This window comes from Arvicanthis niloticus, chromosome 7 (genome assembly GCF_011762505.2).
Source record: "Arvicanthis niloticus isolate mArvNil1 chromosome 7, mArvNil1.pat.X, whole genome shotgun sequence".
Lineage (NCBI taxonomy): Eukaryota > Metazoa > Chordata > Mammalia > Rodentia > Muridae > Arvicanthis > Arvicanthis niloticus.
Genome location: NC_047664.1, coordinates 6,081,467 through 6,101,181, shown reverse-complemented (window position 1 = coordinate 6,101,181; position 19,715 = coordinate 6,081,467). Strand labels below are relative to the sequence as shown.

General features: G+C 37.8%; 1 protein-coding gene across 1 annotated transcript in view; it reads right to left on the bottom strand.

Moving 5' to 3' along the window:
- Positions 1–4,286: 4,286 nt before the first annotated feature.
- Positions 4,287–19,715, bottom strand: part of LOC117712544 (uncharacterized) — a 34,496-nt gene continuing 19,067 nt past the window's right edge. Inside the window, exons 6-10 of the mRNA XM_076937864.1 lie at positions 18,501–18,565; positions 7,935–8,020; positions 6,782–6,908; positions 6,483–6,543; positions 4,287–5,618 (exon numbers count right to left, since the gene is read on the bottom strand). Coding sequence (XP_076793979.1) covers positions 4,424–5,618; positions 6,483–6,543; positions 6,782–6,908; positions 7,935–8,020; positions 18,501–18,565 — 1,534 coding nt within the window. The 3' untranslated portion in view covers positions 4,287–4,423. The remainder of the gene's footprint in view (positions 5,619–6,482; positions 6,544–6,781; positions 6,909–7,934; positions 8,021–18,500; positions 18,566–19,715) is intronic.

Genomic DNA, 19,715 nt, shown 5'->3' with positions numbered 1-19,715 from the left:
GACCAGAGGAGATCAAGAATTTCAGGCAGGAGTCAGTGAACTCCTGTTTGATCCTGTACTAAGATTGAAGAGAAAACCACAGCTGCGTAGCTACAGGACATCCCCAGCAGCACAGACTGAAACTGTGGTAGCAGTGAGCTTGACACAGGTAAGAATTCAGCCTCAGCTACAATTGCTGCCTGTGTCTCTCCATCCCTGTGACTCTCAGTTCCTTTGTATCTCTTAGGACTTAGCAGTTTACAAATCCACCAAAAGAGCAGATTTCTTGCTCTTGAGAGAACAATCTGAGATGAGGAAGTCGGTGGATGGCCTCCTTATCTTCCTCTTTCCTGTCCATGTTTTCCTGATCAGAAACTGGTAAGAAAGTTGTAAGTTGTATTAGAAAGAGGGCAGGCCACACCAAAGAAGAGAAGCACCCTCCCCATACATATTTTCTTATCAGCAATTCAAAATGAAAATTTGCATTATTATTGTTATTCATTTTTACTTCTAAGCTGTATATCAAAATATCAATAAAAACAATAGTAGAAAGTGAAGTCATTGCAAGATTAAATCAAAGAACATTAATTTTATTAAAAACTGTGTTTTCATTTTAAAAGCATTAGACTAAAGGGAGATTTCCTATTCAATGTACTGAAATATGTGTTTGTTTCATGGCAGGGCATATATCCTGATAGGACACTTTATATAAACACACACAAAGACACACACACCACAAAGAAATACTTTTCATGGGTACAGACCACTTTTGTTCAAATAGTGACTTAATTATGTTCACAGTATAATTTGGAGAATTAATAGAAGAGTTAATTTAAAAAATAGAAAACATGTATTTCCATGGTTAAGAAATCTGATACATGGGCTGCTATAATTTTCAATAAATGGCAAATTAGACTAAATTTGTAAGAGGTTTTTTATTGCCATGTAAATACATAGCGATACTAAGTTAAGTAAACAGGACAAAAAAGTAATATTCTCAATGAGATAGTTGAACCTATTAAAATGATTTGAAAACCAGCTATTGAGATTTACCAACAATAAGACATCTTTTGTCAAATATTGAGAGAAACACTGACATTATTAAGATAATGAAAGTACTGCAAGAAGAAATCTATGTACAAATGACTTCTTTCAAAATTGATACCAAAGGTGTATTAACAACAGTGTATTCAAGCACTGTTCCCTGCAGAACAGGGGATAAACACTTTCATCATATATGAATGACAGATAGTTTTTCCAACTCAAGTATAAAAACAAACCTAGTAAGATCTTTAAGTCCTCAAGAAATTAATAGTACTCATTTACCCAGTCTTCATCACTAAATAAACAACTTTGGAGGGCCCAGAGCACATTAATTGCTGTGACTCTAAGCAATGTTGGGACATGTATCTAAAAATATCAATATTTTACATTATTTCAAGGGAATTCTTCTTCTATTCAATGTATATTCCATTATTCTGGAGTGGTGGCTCACAGACAAACAGCAATGACTGCTTCTTCAGAGGACACTGGCTCAGTTACAGTACTCACACTTACATGGTGGCTCATGACATTCTGCAACACTGGTTCTAGTTGATCTGCAACCTCCTTTGGCATGAAGTTCACAGATGTACATGTAAGCAAAATTCCCATAGATATAAAATAAAATTACATGAACAATTTAAGATGAACGAATTGAGAAGTAGTGTATAAGGAGGGAATATCAGTGATAAACTAGGTTCATACAGAGTACTACAGTACTCTGATTTTCCCAAACAATCACAGCATTGTCATTAAAAGCAGAAAAATCATTTAAGCAATTACAGAGAAAAACATAGGACTGGTTAACTTACATTTCATGAAATAGAGTGAGATAATACTCAAACACTGATTAATTTGTAATTTGTAAAATCTCAAAGGAACTTGGTACAAATGGCTAACTTATTTAACATACCAGAAGCAGGTGCTGGCTGCTAGTACCTGTAATAAAATCCTGGCTCTTCTGAGCACTTTTAACCATCACTTCCCTAAGCTGGTTTTTGTCAGTGAGATTTGCTGAGATACCCTCAGCTTCCCTTTTCCTGCAAAACCCATGGGTTCCCATAGAACTTGCTTCCACATTCTTTCTCCCCGACCTCTTCATTACTTTCTAAGTCCTTCACCCCAAAACTCAAGGCCAAGTGTATTCTGCACCGAAGAGGCTTGGATATTTCCAAATACTCATAGTTGTGCCCTCCCTCATCCCTTCAATAAAACATTTGTCTCAAACATGCCTACGAGTGGTCATGTCCTTCTTTTATTCATCTGGTACAAAACCGCAGGAAGAGCATACAGGATCAGTCTCTGAATCATCTCATCTGACTTGTCTCAAGTTTGTTTGTTGCTGGCTTCTGCCAGTCAACAAGTTTGACTCCAAATTCTAGAGTACCATTCTTCTCCCCCTGTTCTAATAATTCATTTCTGGTCATCTATTTTTGTAAGCATCTCACTGGTTACTGAAGCCTGCTCCAACTCTTGGAAAAACATCAAACATCTCTCTCTGACTTCTGGATCTTGCCACACCCTCTAGGATCAGAAACAAAACCAGCAGCCCACAACCATAGGATACATGCAGTGTACCTGGTGTAGACCCATACAGGCTCCAAGATTGTGCTTCAATATCTGGGAGACCCCAGGAATCCAGGTAAGATAATTCTGTTGCCTGTGCTCTCCTTGTGTGTTTGACACCTCTGGTTTCCACAATTCCTTCTCCCCATCTTCTCTGGGTTTCCCCAAGTTCTTAGGTGAGAAAAGCAATAGAGACTGCAAACCTGGCTTCTCTATACCCAGTGTTTAGGTGTGGGTCATTTATACTACTCCCATGGCCTGCTGAAAGCAGACTTTGTCATGAGATTTGGGATAGTCACCAAACTATGACTAGAGCAGAACATCACTATGGAAGGTGCTATTTTTGTTGTGGGAGAGGGAAGTTATCTTTGGTTCTATTGTATGATTCTGGCTTATCTTGCTTCTAGTTTCTGGTCAACCAGTCAGTGTCAGTTACAGGTTCTTTCTTCTTTCATGTGCCTCCAATTAAACCAGTCAATTAATGGCTATCACCATTGGTGTGCTACTATTGACCCAGCACATTTTGCAAGGAGGAAACATTATAGGATGAAGGATTTATTCCAGGATTGTTTTCCCCTCCCTCCACATCTCCATAAATTTTTCCACCTACCATGGCCACAAGATCCACTCCTCTGCGATCCCCTTCAAAAAATAACAGACCTCTTCTGGATACCAACTGAACAAGTCATAATATGTGAAAATACTTACAGACACAATTACTTATATCAAAGCTAGGCAAGGTAATTAAGTAGGAGAAAAGCCATGGGAAGATTAGCCAGAGTCAGTCAGTCAGTCTGTCTGTCTGTCTATCTCTCTGTCTCTGTCTCTGTCTCTCTCTCTCTGTCTCTCTCTCTCTCTCTCTCACACACACACAGAAAGACAGACCCACACTCTAAAGCACACAGAGTATCTCTGCAGTATGATTCCTGTCATGCATTACAAGGTAAGGCTGATATGCAAAGACGTAATCAAGTTGACTACATTCATAGGGGTTCGCTCCAATTTGTCTTTGAAGAACCCCATATGTGCAAAGGATATACCACATTGGTTATATTTGTTCTGACCAGCAGGGCATTAAACAGTCTGGGGAGGTCACCTGAAAGAGAGCGGGAAGGGGTGGGGGGAAGAGGCAAAGATGCAAATAATCACAGCTGGTCTACAGGTGAATCAAACCGTAATTTTTACTTTTTCACACAGAAGTTACATACACAAAAAGGCAGGATGTGGGGAAGGGGATAAGGCAGGAGCATAGGTGTTCAGGGGGAGTACAAATATCTTCCAGAACAGAGTGTCAGCTGGGTGAAGATTCAGGGGACAGGTCACTATGACTGTGCTTATGATTTATTTGTCCTTACCTAAGTTGGTACTATCCACCAAGGCTACCTATCTACAAGGTCTATGACTATTCAGCCTGGCAATTTTCCACCAAAGCTGCTTGTTTACAATAGCTTTAGCCATCTGTTTCAGTGTTTTTCCACAGAGACCCAAGAAATTGTGTTAGCATGCATGTATGTCAGGCCTATTGCTTCTTTTAGGCCTATGGCTTATTCCAGGCCTTCAGTGTATAATCAGGGCTGCCCTTGACATATATTCATAGGGTTTTCTCCATGTATGTGATCTTTTATGCCTTTGACGATGACAGTGATATGTTAAGTCTTTACAATATTGTTGAACTTGCTAACATTTCTCTCCCATATGTGTTCTTTTATAACTCTGAAGATTACTTTTATGTGTAAAGGCTTTACTACACTGGTTATATTCATAGGGCTTCCCTCCAGTATGCATTTTATCATGTCTTTAAAGACTAGTTTTGTGGACAAAGGCTTTACCACAGTGGTTATATGCAGTGTTTCTCCCCAGTATATGTTGTTTTATGCCTTTGAGGGTCACTACTGTGGAGAAATGCTTTATCACATTGGTTATATGCATGGGGCTTCCCTCCAGTATGTGTTCTTTTATGCATTTGAAGACTGCAGTGACGAGCAAAGGCTTTACCACAATGTTTACATTCATAGGGCTTCTCTCCGGTATGTGTTCTTTTATGACTCTGAAGAACACTGTTCTGTGCAAAGGCTTTACCACATTGTTTACATTCATAGGGCTTCTCTCCAGTATGTGTTCTTTTATGGCTCTGAAGATTAAAGTTCCGTGCAAAGGCTTTACCACATTGTTTACATTCATAGGGCTTCTCTCCAGTATGTGTTCTTTTATGACTCTGAAGAGTACTGTTCTGTGCAAAGGCTTTTCCACATTGCTTACATTCATAGGGCTTTTCTCCAGTATGTGTTCTTTTATGCCTTTGAAGAGCACTGTGATGGGCAAAGACTTTACCACATTGTTTACATTCATAGGGCTTCTCTCCAGTATGTGTTCTTTTATGAATCTGAAGATGGCCGTGAGGAGCAAAGGCTTTGTGATATTGGTTACATCCACAAGGCTTCTCTCCAGTATGTGTTCTTTTATGCCTTTGAAGAGCAGTGTGATATGCAAAGGCTTTACCACATAGTTTACAGTCATAGGGCTTCTCTCCAGTATGTGTTCTTTTATGACTCTGAAGATTACTGATCTGTGTAAAGGCTTTACCACACTGTTTACATTCATAGGGCTTCTCTCCAGTATGTGTTCTTTTGTGCCTTTGGAGAACACAGTCATATGAAAAGGCTTTACCACATAGTTTACATTCATAGGGCTTCTCTCCAGTATGTATTCTTTTATGCCGATGAAGAGCACTGTGCCATGAAAAGACTTTACCACACTGTTTACATTCATAGGGCTTCTCTCCAGTATGTGTCCTTTTAGGGCTTTGCAGATGGCTGGGGCATGCAAAGGCTTTACCACATGTGTTAAAATCACAGGGTTTCTCTCCTATGTGTGTTCTTCTATGCATTTGAAGACCACTATCATATACAAAGGCTCCAGTAAGCATTCTTTCATGTATCTGAGGATGACTATGCCTTGAAAACATGTCATTACACTGCACATGTTTATAAATTTTCTCTCCAGTGTGAATTCTTTCTTCCCTTTGAAGATGCCTGTGACATACAAAATCTTTATCACATTGCCTGTATTAGAAATTTTCTCTACAGTGTAAATTTTTTCATGCCTGTGTATGCAATTGGCCCTTTTGGAAGTTTTACCCCATGTATTATATTAATGAATATTTTGATATGTACAAATTACTTTTACAATGTTTTCTAAATGTAATGAGTGTCAATATCTTTAATAATTGGGACCTGCATCCTCCATATAAAATAAAGATAGATACATAGATAGATAGATAGATGGATAGATAGATAGATAGATAGATAGACATAGAGACATGCTTGTGCTTTATAATATACCTATTAAAGATAGAATAACAAATGAAGTGTATGCATATTGCATTCACACAGTTTGAATTTTTGTTCTCCAGAGACATATATGTGTTGTTTACGTTAAGTTTTCTAAGCAACTTTCTCAACCCTTATGAACTTCCACTATCATGAAACTTAACCACCTTACTACACGGACATGAGTAACATCTGCTTTATTGTGCACTATTTGCTTATGAGAAGGTTTTGGATATATACACATCCTACATTAAAACTGCATACTTTTTGTAATATCTCAGAGGTATAAGGCTAAACAGACTGGCAGGTCTGTATTTTAGTGTCAATGGGGCTGTGCTTAAAATAGTAGTATCTGTTAAGGTACTGTTTCCATGTATTCTATATTGAAGAATGCACTGCAAACAGAAATAGAATACCTGTCATAGAGGTACATGCCTTTGTTAGAATTAAATACTCAATATCCTTAAAGCTCTGCTTATTTGCACTGTTGTTTTTAACTAAAACATCAAGAACACATGAAGATTTCATCAGAGGCATATTTGGTTAAACCACGTAAATAAAAATTACCTTCCATGTCTTCTAGAATTTTGAGAATTCTTTTCATAACTGTGGTCTTCCCAATAATAGCCTGAAACACAGTACCAGAAAATGTATGATGTACTATTAAAATTTAGGCAAAATTTAAGATACTATCTTCAGTGAACCTTGCAACCATTTCTGATTCATTCACCTCATTCTTCCTTCTTCTCAACTGAAATTATAGAAGAGCATCAACAACAAAAGAAGCAAGCAAAAAGACAGACAAACAAATCAAAAACTCAGTTGTACTCTGATTTTAAAAAGGAAAACAACATTAATCATCTTACCTATAGCAGTGAGGTTGCTGTAGGTCTCCAGCATCACTTCTTTGTAGAGATTCTTTTGGAAAGGATCCAACAAAGCCCATTCTTCCCGAGTAAAGTTTACATGCACATCCTCATATGTCACTGCATTCTAAAACGTCCCGTACATGTGTAAAAAAGAAAGCATAGTGCTTGTTCACATATTCAACATATATTTCATTGACAATGTGTTCAAATTATTCCCCGTTTTTCTCCAGTTACTTCCTGACACAGATGTTATAATGTAGTCACAAAGCCATTTTAGAAAGAAAATGAATTAAAAGGTTCACATCTCTCATTTCTTTATCTTTTGAATAGGCTATACATTTGCAAGAAAAAGACCAATTAACAGATATAAAGAGACAAGCAAACAGATCAACAGTACTAAGCACACATCATAGATATTGTATGAATAATTACTAACTACAAAATGTAAGGAACTATTTGTCAGATGGTTGTTTTTTGCTATGGAAATCTGATCTATACATGAGTATGAAAGATCTTTCCATATTTTTAAATCTCCAATTTCTTTCTTCAGGATTTAAAGTTCTTTTTATACAGATCATTCACTTGCTTGGTTAGAGTTATTCCAAGATATATTACATAATTCGTGGCTACTGTAAAGTATGTTGTTTCCCTTATTACTTCTCAGCCAAATTATCATTTGAATATGGCGTGACTACTGATTTCTTTGAGTTTTTCTTTTTTTCTCCAGCCACTTGGCTGAAGGTATATGTATGTATATATATATATATATATATATATATATATATATATATATATATCAGGAATATATATATATATTGCAGGAATTTTCTGGTAGAATTTTAGGGGTCACTTATGTATAGTATTTTATCCTTAATCAGTAGCAATACAGCAATACTTTGACTCCTTCCTTTCCAATTTATAGCCTCCTCGATCTTCTTTAGTTGTTTTATTTCTTTTGCTATAATTTAAATGTTTATATTGAATACAAAGGGAGAGAGTGGGCAGCCTTCTCTTGTACCTGATTTTAGTGGAATTGCTTTAAGGATCTCTCCATTTAGATTGATGTTGAACAACCAGGCACACATGCGATGCAAATTCATGCATACAGGCAAAATACTCATATTTATTCCAACATAAATTCAAAACCTACACAACAGGTAGGAAGTCTGCCCATGCATCTACAATCCAATGACTCTGGAGGATTAAGCAGTATCACTGTCATCAGGACATGACTTTCTGGAAAACAGAGTGACATTCTCTGTCAAATTTAAAAATGCAAGATATGGGTGAAGCTCAGCATAACAGCGTATGCTTGACATATACGAAAAACCTATATTGTCAGCTGATAACATAAAACAACATCAGCCAATAATACAAAAACAAAAACAACAACCAAAAAAAACCAGGTATGTTGGCCCACATGTAAACAATTATATTACTTTGGAGACAGACTCAGATGGATCTCTTAAGTTGGAGGCGTGTACGTATCCACCCTACTTGCAGGACAGCCAAATCTATAGAGACAATCATTGTCTTCTAAAACAAACACAAAAAGAACAAAATTAAAAACAGAAAAATATTGAGCCAGCAAATTTTTAGCCATAATGTTCTTATGCACTGTACTAAGGTTATCACTATGTTATTTAAACACTGGTTTCTGTGCTTCAATTTCTGGTTGTAATCATTATTTAAGTATCTGCTGACTCAATGTTTTATAACTAGTGAAGTGGCCCTTCAACACAAGCCAGCTTCCCAGACTGGACAGCATCCTAGCTAGGCATGAGGATAAATTCCTTTGAGAAGGGGCTCATGCTGGCCTGACTCACATTGGACAGAAGAGTAAACATCTGTGACACCAACAACTTCCCAGAGAAGGGCAGGGTCAGGATCTATTGAAGCATCTATGGGTTATACTTCAAGGTAATGAGATGTGAAAGAATATTCCATTGAAGTGGACTTAAAACAACAAGCTGGTATAGCTATTTTACTATCTCACAAAATAGACATCAAATGAAAATTAATTTAAAGGAATGGAGGACATTAAATTTTCATTCATCAAGAAAAAAAATCCTAAAGGAGGATGTTTTATTTTATTTATTTATTTATTTATTTATTTATTTATTTGGTTTTTCGAGACAGGGTTTCTCTATGTAGCCCTGGCTGTCCTGGAACTCACTCTGTAGACCAGGCTGGCCTCGAACTCAGAAATCCGCCTGCCTCTGCCTCCCAAGTGCTGGGATTAAAGGCGTGCGCCACCACTACCCGGCAGTCTCTCATTATCAATGCATGAGGGTCAGTACATGTTTCTTACTATGGTGCTCTTATGTTTTGGACATACATGGAAGTATTAAAACATCCTCCTTAATCCCAGCACTTGGGAGGCAGACGCAGGCGGATTTCTGAATTTGAGGCCAGCCTGGTCTACAGAGTGAGTTCCAGGACAGCCAGGACTACACGGAGAAACCCTGTCTCGAAAAACCAAAAAAAAAAAAGATAATGAGAGACTACAATATCTCACTACCACCAAAGGACAGGCCCTTGAAACTAAAAGTAAACAGAGAAATGCTACAGCTGACTGATGAAAAAAAAATGAAGAAACCTCACAGATATTTATAAAACATCCCATCCCAAAACAAAAGAATATACATTTTTTTTCAGCACCTCATGAATGATTCTCCAAAACAGACCAAATAATTGAATATAAAACAAGTCTTAATAGATACAAGAAAATCTAAATAACCACCCTGTATTATCAGCCTATCATGATAAAAGCTGCACATCAACAATAGAAACAACCAAAGGCTACAGACCCTTTGAAACTGAACAACTTTCAACTATAAAAAAAAAAAAAAAATAAGTCAATGGCCCAAGCCTTTAATCCCAGCACTTGGGAGGCAGAGGCAGGTGGATTTCTGAGTTCAAGGCCAGCTTGGACTACAGAGTGAGTTCCAGGACAGCCAGGGCTACACAGAGAAACCCTGTCTCAGAAAAAAAAAAAGTCAAGATAGAAATAAAGAAATTAAAGACTTTCTACAATTCAATCAAATGGAAGACACGCCAAAAACAAACTGATAGGAAACAAGTCATAATAAGAGGATGGTTCATAACACTAAGTGTCACATAAAATAACTGGAGAGATCTCATGCTAGTATGATAACAGCACACCTGAAAGCTCTAGAAGAAAAAGTAGTAGGTACACACAAAGGACAAGACAGCAATAGAGTATACAACTGAGAGAAAGAGAGAGAGAGAGAGAGAGAGAGAGAGAGAGAGAGAGAGAGAGAGAGAGAGAAGGCAGAGACACACACACACAGAGAGAGAGAGAGAGAGAGAGAGAGAGAGAGAGAGAGAGAGATTTGTTCTTTACAGAAAAATCAACAAAATAAGTCAGGAGAGAGAGGAGGGAGAGATTATCAAAAATAATCAACTCAGAAATGGGAAGTGACACATAACAAAATGCAATGGGGAAATCCTCATAACCAGAAAGACAGGTTTTAAAATTCTGTACTCCACCAAATCTGAATAGAAAAAGAAAAAAATGAAAGATGAAATAAATAAATGTTTTAATTGGTTACAATATGCAATATTAAATCAAGATAATATAGATAATTTAATTAGACAAATAACTTTAGTGAAATAAAAACTGTCATTACAGAATTTGAACTAAACATGACACAACTGGATAGCTAGGTTGGCAGAACTCTACAAGATTTTGAAAAAAGACTTAAGGCCAATGCTTAACACAGTAATCTACAAAAGAGAAACAGAAGGAATGTTACTCAATTTCTTTTATGAAGCCACAGTCACAGTTACACTAAACTACCTACAGTCTCAAAATAGAAAGACAAATATTCTTCATGAACAAATACCCAAACATATTTGATTAAATACCTGCAAACTGCCTTCATAAACACATCAAAAGTACCATGCACACTGATCAACTAAGCTTCATCCAGAGACGTACTGATGGCTCAACACAGGAAAATCAGGAAATGTAATCCACCATATAAATAAACTCTCAAAAATAAACCACAGCATCATCTCAAGAGACACTAAACAAGTCTTCAACAAAATACAAAACCACTTCATGAAAAGATGCTTGGGGAGCATGGGACTAGAAGGGATATATCTAAACATAACACAGGAAGTTTACAGATATTCTATACTCAACATCAAATTAAACGTGCAGAAAATAAAAGAAATTCCACTGGAACTAGAAACAAAACAAGGCTGTCTACTTTCTCCATATCTATTCAATATAGAACTTGAAGTTGTAGCTAGACAAGCATGACAACCAAAGGAGATAAAGAGGATACAATTTGGAAATGAAAAATTCAAAGTAAACAAACTGGCTGATGATATGATAGTGTATATAAATGAACTGAAAAATTCCATAAGAAAACTTTTATAGCTCATAAACACTTTCAGCATAGTGGCTGAATCCTAGATTATATCTAACAATATCAATCACCCTCCTATATTCCCCTTATATGAAAAGGTAAATGGCATGAGAAAGAGATCAGGGAAACAACACCCTTCATAGTAGCCACTCATATAATACGTTAGAAGAACTCTAACGAAGCAAGTGAATTCATTAGATTGATTCAAAATTACAAACCTTTGAAGAAAGAAATGGAAGAATATGTCAGAAGATGGAAAGATCACTCAAGCTTATAGATCAGTAGGATTAACAGAGTGAAAATGGCAATCTTACCAAAAGCAAACTACAGATTCAACACAATCTCTATCAAAATCCCAAAAGAATAATTACAGACCTTGAAAGGACAATTCCAGCTTCATGTGGAAGAACAAAATCCCAGGAGATCTAAAACACTTATAAGAGAATAAAAGAACTGCATGGCATTTGGATAAAAACAGACACAATGATCAATGGAATAGAATTGAAGGTACAGAAATAATCCCAACGAACACATAACACGAACACATAATTTTTAATAAGGAACCCAAAATACACAATGGGAATAAAGCCAGCATCTTCAACAAATGAAGCTTGTTACACTTTATCTTTGCATACAGAAGACAGCAGATAGGTCCATATTCATCAGCTTGTGAAAATCTCAAGTTCAAATGACTCAAAGACCTCAACATAAATCCAATCACACTGAAACTGACAGAAGAGAAAGTGTAGAAAACCCTTAATACACAGGCATAGGAGACATCCTTCTGAATGAAATGTCAATAGTACAAACACTAAAATCTAAATACAACATCATAAAAGTGGTAGACTTTTGTAAGATGAAAGAAAAAGACACTCAAAGAAAGATACAGTACAAGTCATGAGAAAGGGTTTTTATGAACTTTATTACTGATAAAGGCCTTATATAAAATATATAATATTTTGTGTGTGTGTATATATATATATATATATATATATATATATATATATATATATATACACATATACATGTATATATGTGTATATGTAGTACATGTGTATGAAGGCCTTATATACAAATTACAAAGAACCCAAGAAACAAGATCTTGAAAAAATTCACTTAATGGGTTTCAGATACAGAGACTTCTCAACAAAGGAATCTCAAATGGGCCAGGGACACTTAAAGAAATTTTCAACATCCTTAACACCGAAAAGAAATTCAAATAAAAATTACTTTGAGATTCAATCTTACACATGTCAGAATGTGTTAAGATCAATAATATATGTGACAGCTCATGCTGGCAAGAATCTGGATAATGAAAACATTCCTTCATTGCATTAATGAGTGAAAACTAATAAAGCCACGATGGAAAACAATATCATGTTTTTTTCAGAAAAGTTGTTCATTTATTTGAAGAACCAGCTGAAGCAATCTTGGGCATATATCCAATAAGAACATCATCCTATTATAAAGACATATGTTCAATTATGTTCATAGCAACTTTATTCATACCAGTAAGAAACTGAGACAACCTAGATTACCCTGAACTGAAGAATGGATACAAAATTGTGGTACATTAACACATTTGAATGTTATTCAGTTGTTAAAAATTGATATCATAAAACTTACAGGAAATTGGATGCAGCTAGAAAAAACTTAGACAAAATGAGGTAACCCAGGCCCAGAAAGACAAATATGGTATGCATTCACTTATAAGTGGATACTAGCTATTAGCTAAAGGATAATCAATGCAGAGGCATAACATGGCTGTCCTCTAAGAGGATCAATGAGCAGCTGACTGAGACAGATGCATATCCTTACACCCAACCGTTAGGCTGTGGTTGAATTAGGGCAAGACTGGAAGAAGCTGAGGAGGCGGGCAACCCCATAGGAAGATCAGTATTCTCAAATAACCTGGGACCCTGAGATCTCTCAGATACTGAGCTAACTGCCAACCAGGCAGCATACACGAGCTGATACACAGCAAAGAACAGACTGAACTGGCCTCAGTGGGAGAAGAGGCACCTAAGCCTCAAGATACTTGAGGCCCCAAAAAGTAGAGAAGTCTTACCAAAGGAAGGGGAAGAAGAAATTCTCTTGGAGACAGTGTAGAGAAGGAATGGGATGAGGAGCTATAGAAAGGGGACAATGACAGGACTGTAAAAAAGTAAAAGTAATAATAATAACAACAACAACAACAATAAAGAAAATTCACAATCCACAGGAAAAAAAGAGGTTAGGTAAAAGAAAGAAGGAGAACTCCTACAGTTGATAAGCAACTTCAGCAAAGTGGCTGGATATAAAATTAAATCAAACTAATCAGTAGCCTTCCTCTATACTAAGGATAAATGGACTGAGAAAGAAATTAGGGAAACAACACCCTTCACAGCCATCACAAATATAGAAAATATCTTGGTGTGACTCTAACCAAGTAGGAGAGATGATATGTATGACAAGAAGTTCAAGTCTCTGAAGAAAGAAATCAAAGGGGAAAATTCCATCAACAGAACACCAATGGCTCAGGATCTAAGATCAACTATAGACAAACAGGAAATCATAAAATTGAAAAGCTTCTCTAAGCCAAAGGATGCTGTCAATAGGACAAAATGGCAACCAACTAACTGATTGGGAAAAGATCTTTACCACCCCTACATTTGATAAAGGGATAATATCTAGAATATACAGAGGACTAAAGAAGTTAGACTCCAAAGGACCAAATAACCCTATTTTAAAAAGTGGTGTACAGAGGTAAACAGAGAATTCTCAACAGAGGAATCTCAAACGACCAAGAAGAACCTAAAGAAATGTTCAACATCCTTAGTCATCAGGGAAATGCAAATCAAAACAACCCTGAGATTCCACCTCACAACAATCAGAATGGCTAAGATCAAAACCTCAGGTGACAGCAGATGCTGCAGAGGATGTGCAGAGACAGTGTCTGGAGCCATCATAGGATAAGCTAATAACTAGCAGGTGATTTTCCTGAGATGGTCTGCTTTGGATTATAATTGGAGGCTGATTTGCTTTCATAGGCAAGGCCCAAAAGAATTCATTTTAGGAAAGATTCCTGCTATTAATAGGCTTTTCCCATTATTATTAAACATATATAACAATGACTAGGCATTAGCCCACTCCTTTTCAACAGATATTTGCAGATCTATGAAGATGTACTGCCTTGTAGTGATTTTGTAGTGATGCTATATAAACAAATAGATGACTTAAGTCTTAATGATGATCCTATAAGAATTCCTAAAATTATGTTGGTGATTATTAAGCTCTTTTATAGTGGGATTGCTATGAGATCCTTTTCTTATAGTCAAAACTGCAGTAAGAATTCTGCCAGCCTCCCATGAATCACCAGTTAATTGCTCTTAGACAGTAACCAGACTTTCTCCTACTCAGAGCACATTCCAAGAGGTTTTAAACAATTAACCAAAGGTCATAATAAGGTATAGGTGATAGGACAGAAGATAAAATATTGACTGGGTTTATTTATACAAAACTTCACTAATAACTTAGTTATGGTTTTCAATCTTCAGTGAACCTGTGGAACCATGACAGGTGAAGTAAGTTTAGCAAGATAATTATTCCCAATGGATATATTCTATTTCAATTTATAATTTTTTGTCTGAACTTGTGATGAACTTTTTAACATGTGATCATGTATTCTGAAAGACGATTAAGTGCTGAGGGCAAATAGAAGAGTCAGAGGAACTGAGCTGAGAAGAACTTTTTTGAAGAGAACACTTCTCAGACAAAGAGGAAAAGCTAAGAAAATTTTCCCTTGTATAGCAGTGGGGGATGCTACTGGGTATAGCCATTAGAATGTCCTAAACACCAGGGATTCAAAGGGTTCCAGGACCCAATAGCCAACTAAGGGGAGATTAATCCAATAGAGGCCATATCTAGTGCTTAGGCATGGCCCCCAGTTGAGTAATGGGGCCACCCACCAATCTCAAAATATTAACCAAGGATTGCTCCTGTCTAAAGGAATACAGGTACTAAGAGTGGAGCACAGACCGAAGAAAAGACCATCCAGAGTCTGCCCTACCTAGGGATCCATCCCCTACGCAACCACCAAACCAAGACACTATTGCTCATGCCAAGAAGTGCTTGCTGACAGGAGCCTGACATAGCTGTTCCCAGAGAAGCTGTAACAGAGATTGACCAATACAGATGTGGATGTTCACAGTCAACCATAGTCCGAGCATGGCAACCCCAATGGAGGAGTTAGGGGAAAGAATGAAGAAGCTGAAGGGGTTTGAACCCCATAGGAAGAACAATATTAGCCAATCAGACCTCCATAAGAGCTTCCAGGGACTAAACCACCAACCCAAAAGTACACATGGAAGGTCCCATGGCTCCAGCTGGATATATAGCAGAGAACTGACATTTCTGGAATGAATGGGAATGGAGAACCTTGGTCCTTGGAGGCCCAATGACCCAATGTAGGGGAAGGCTAGGGCAGTGAGGTGGGAGTGGACAGGTGGGGAGCACCTTCATCAGAAGCATGTATGAGGTGTATAGGATACAGAGTTTGCAGAGGAGAAACTAGAAATGAAGATAACACTTAAAATGTAAATCAATAAAATAAACAACATTTTTAAAAAGCATATTGTGGAGGGAATGACATTGATCTCCCTGGAAAGAAAAAAAAAGAACAGATTCTGTGGCTGGAATTGCGTTGATGGGGACAGTAATGGGAGGGATCAGTTGAAGGTGGAGAGACGGAGTTCAGGGAGAATCTGCTGGAATTAAGATGAGTCTGGGGGTTAATGTAGAAAGCTAGTACACTTGCAACTTCATAGAATTTATTAGGGTGACACTAATGGAGACTCATAATAATGGAAGATATGAAGTCTGAATTGACTGTCCTTGTAGACGAGCAGGGCATCCATGATGAGACTGGGTTACATTCATGTGAGTTGTTGGCCAGCATGGTCCTGTGGAGTTCCCTAAGATAACCCATGCTGACACTAGGACATATTTAGGATCCATGAAAACTGACAGCAGGGCCTCATTGCTGAGAACAATGTCCACACAGCTCACTAAATATAGAGAGATCTAAGAGGTACAAGCTTGGACCTTCAGCCTTATGTTTCAGTCTCACATAGGGAAGTACTCCACACACTACATAAAGAGAAACCAGGATACCAACACAGCTACAAATCAATCATCCTACAAGCCATCCCTCATACAAGAGGTGCAGGTTCATGGTGCAATCAAAATACTTTGAATTCCCAACCAATGCTTGGTTTAACTTGGAGCACAAAATATGGGAGGGAAGATGCCTTACACTACCTGAGTGGCCAGCAACCTCACAGAGACAAGAAGCAGGGATCCTGCATGAGTCAATAACAGGTTCTCTGTTGATATGTTATTGCTTTTAGCCTGGTGGTTTTGTTGGATTCCCAACAGTGGGAGAGGTGTAGCTCTGCCTACTCTTGAGACATGGCCCTCAATTTGGGTGAACTTATCCAGCCTCTATGAGGTCTTTGTGACTTAAAGTCTATCTTGCTCTTTGCTGTTTGGCTGTCCTCTCTTGGCTCACACTCTGTTCTGAAGAGGAAGCAGAGGAGGGAAGAGGAGGATAAAAGAAGTGTGGGAGTGTGGAAGAACTGGAGGTAGTGGAGACAGTGGGTAGTATGTATTATATGATAGGAGAATCTATTTGCATTTGCAACCATTAATACAATACTTCTAAATAAAAATTTAAATAGAGAATGACGAAGAAAGAGAAGCAAAATGGTAAAGACAGGAACAGTATAATTTTGACAGATACAATTCTCATCTGATGCTTGTATAGGGTGAGCATCACAAGGGAGTCTATGAGAAGCCCATTCTTGAATCCTGGGGTTGATTGAATAGGCTTGGACCAATACACTTGAATGCTTGGCCCATGGGGAGTGCCACATTTAGGTGGTGTAGCCTTTTAGGAGAAAGTGTCGCCTTGTTGGAAGAAGTGTCTAACTGTAGGGATGGGCTTGATGTCTCTAGTGCTCAAGCTCCATGCAGTGTGCAAAGAGTCTCCTCTTGGCTCCCTTCAGATGAAGATGGAGAACTCGTGGCTTCTCCAGCATCATGTGTGCCATACGTATACTTCATACTTTATGCGATCATGAAAATGAACTATACCTCTGAAACTGTAACCTAGACCCAATTCGATGCCTTTATGAAAGCTTACTTTTTAAGATGTCTCATCAGAGGAATAAATTACAAACTATGAAAAACACAGTCTGGATCTGCAAAACAAGAAGTTTTGATCTCGGCAATAAGAAATATATATGATACAGAAAAGAAAGGAAGGGTATTCTCTTGTGTTATCTCACTTTAGTTTGGGTTATGAAATGACAGATACCTGTTCATTTAATTCCAAACAAGGAAAGCAAGGTCAGTAGCCTGGGCAGGAAGAGGCCAGCCCCCTGATTCTGCATAGCTTGTCTCAGAAATATTTTGCTAAAATGCTGAAGTTCCAGGTGTTCTAGAATCCATATGTCTTGCCTATGAGAAATCACTCCACACACAATCAAATAATTAACAATTCTTCAAAACAATTCAAAACAATGAAGAAACAATTCTTCAAAACTAGGGTGAATGTAGCACTGGATAATGCTCCAGAGGAACCAGTAAGAACAGATTCTGCATTCAACATATGCCGTCATCCTTATATCTGTTTTAGGTTTACACCCCAGGTTATAATTTTGAACAAATTAAGGAGGGACAGGAGAATTCAAATCCAGCCACTTAGAATGATGGGAGATTTTTAAAAGCAACGGTTTTCTCAGCATTTTTCTTGAGTACAACAGTGGCCATACCATCAGGTCTCTCATCAATGACTTGGTCCTACATAAATGGTCTCAGGCAGCAGAGGAGAGAAATGGTAGAATGTAGACTGTATAAGAGCTGTGGTGAGGACGCCTTTAACAAGCTATGTCATACGCTACGGAGGCTTCCTAAAAGGATTAGAATCTTATAAACTGAGTCCATAGGAGAAATGGAAAGAAAGGGGAGAAACCGGTGAAGTCAGCAGAAACTATCATAAAATGGAAGAAATTCAGGAGCAGTCTAATAACACAGTGATGCACAAGGGGTATACTAGATAGCACTAGAATATTACTAATGAAACTGACAGTGGTAGACTTGGAACTGAGAACAATAGCTCCACCTGGTGGAAAGACTTGTTATCTCAGGATCTGAAAAAACACCTCCACAAAAAGCCTGTTCCTAGACCATTACCAGCTCTTCCAAGCATATTCCTGGATTAAAAGAAGGAACTCTGGTTTTCTGAGTTGTTGCTATTGTTTTTGTTTTCTACTTACCTCGTGCTTTTAGGGAAAGCTGCCAAGTGTGAGGCCCCCTGTTACTTGCTGTGCCAAGCATGTTCCTGATTTTGATAAGGAATACATATATCAGTCTCCATATTTAAGGGCCACAGTGAAAGTCTTGCTTAAGCAGCTGACACCAAACAAAAACCATGATTTTAAATTTCAAATCATGTCACCAGATGTCATCTTGTCCATGTTGTACAACTGTGGAGTTATCAAGAAAAACAAACTGAACTTGACGGCACTATAGGCTTTAATGTCCATTGTGATCTTTCAGTTCCCCATTACCAGCTTTTTAGAGCATGCTCTTTGATATGGGAAATGGCCTTAGTTGCTGGTTGTAAATCAACATTGTCTCATATTTATGGTTTGCAGCCATCGTTCCTGAAAAATCCTCAAGAATGAACTTGTGTATCCTAGAGTTTTAATTGCTAATAGGACTTGTTCCAAAACTACTTCTTTCTGAAAATTATACAGGTGGTTTTCAATATCTAAATTCTACCTGGTTTGACTTACTATCGCCTGAGAACTGATAAAAATGCTATAGCATCACTTTTAGTTTTTGATATCATAGCTAAATGTGGTAGTGCTAGATACACATGAGATGCGATGCTGTCTAACTCCCCTTCCCAAAATAAATTCAAAGGGATCTTACACATAAATGTTAAATTCTACATGGAGAACTTGTAGAAGATGTCAAAAAACACTAGACCTCGTCAATTTGCACCCTTTCAGTCATGTTTCTGTACATAAGCTTGGCTCCAAATGTTTTCTGCAGATTCAGATCCACAGTTAAGTTATTCAGAAGACAACACTGTGTCTTGGGAATAGCTAACACCACAAGGAACTTCACAGTTGAGTGCATCTAGTTGCTAGTTCCCAGTCATCCCTCTGTGGGGGCTACCATTCCAGCTCACTCCTTCTGATGGAGGACACTGAACATGCTCACCATTTCGAAACTTCAGAGCTTGCCTGTGCTCCACTGACACAACAACAGCAGTAGCACACAATGCACCATGCACTGAAGCCCTCAAGCCTGCTCAGCTTCAGGGAAACTGAAGCACTGAAAACAGGAAGAACCTTCCTTGTTTTCTGACTGGCAAGTCTATCTGGGGAACCTGATTGGACACTGAGTCTTGAATGACATGAGTTCCTCCCTCAGGGTTAGCATGTGCTGAAAGGACACAGCACAGGGTTTCCTGTCCAAGG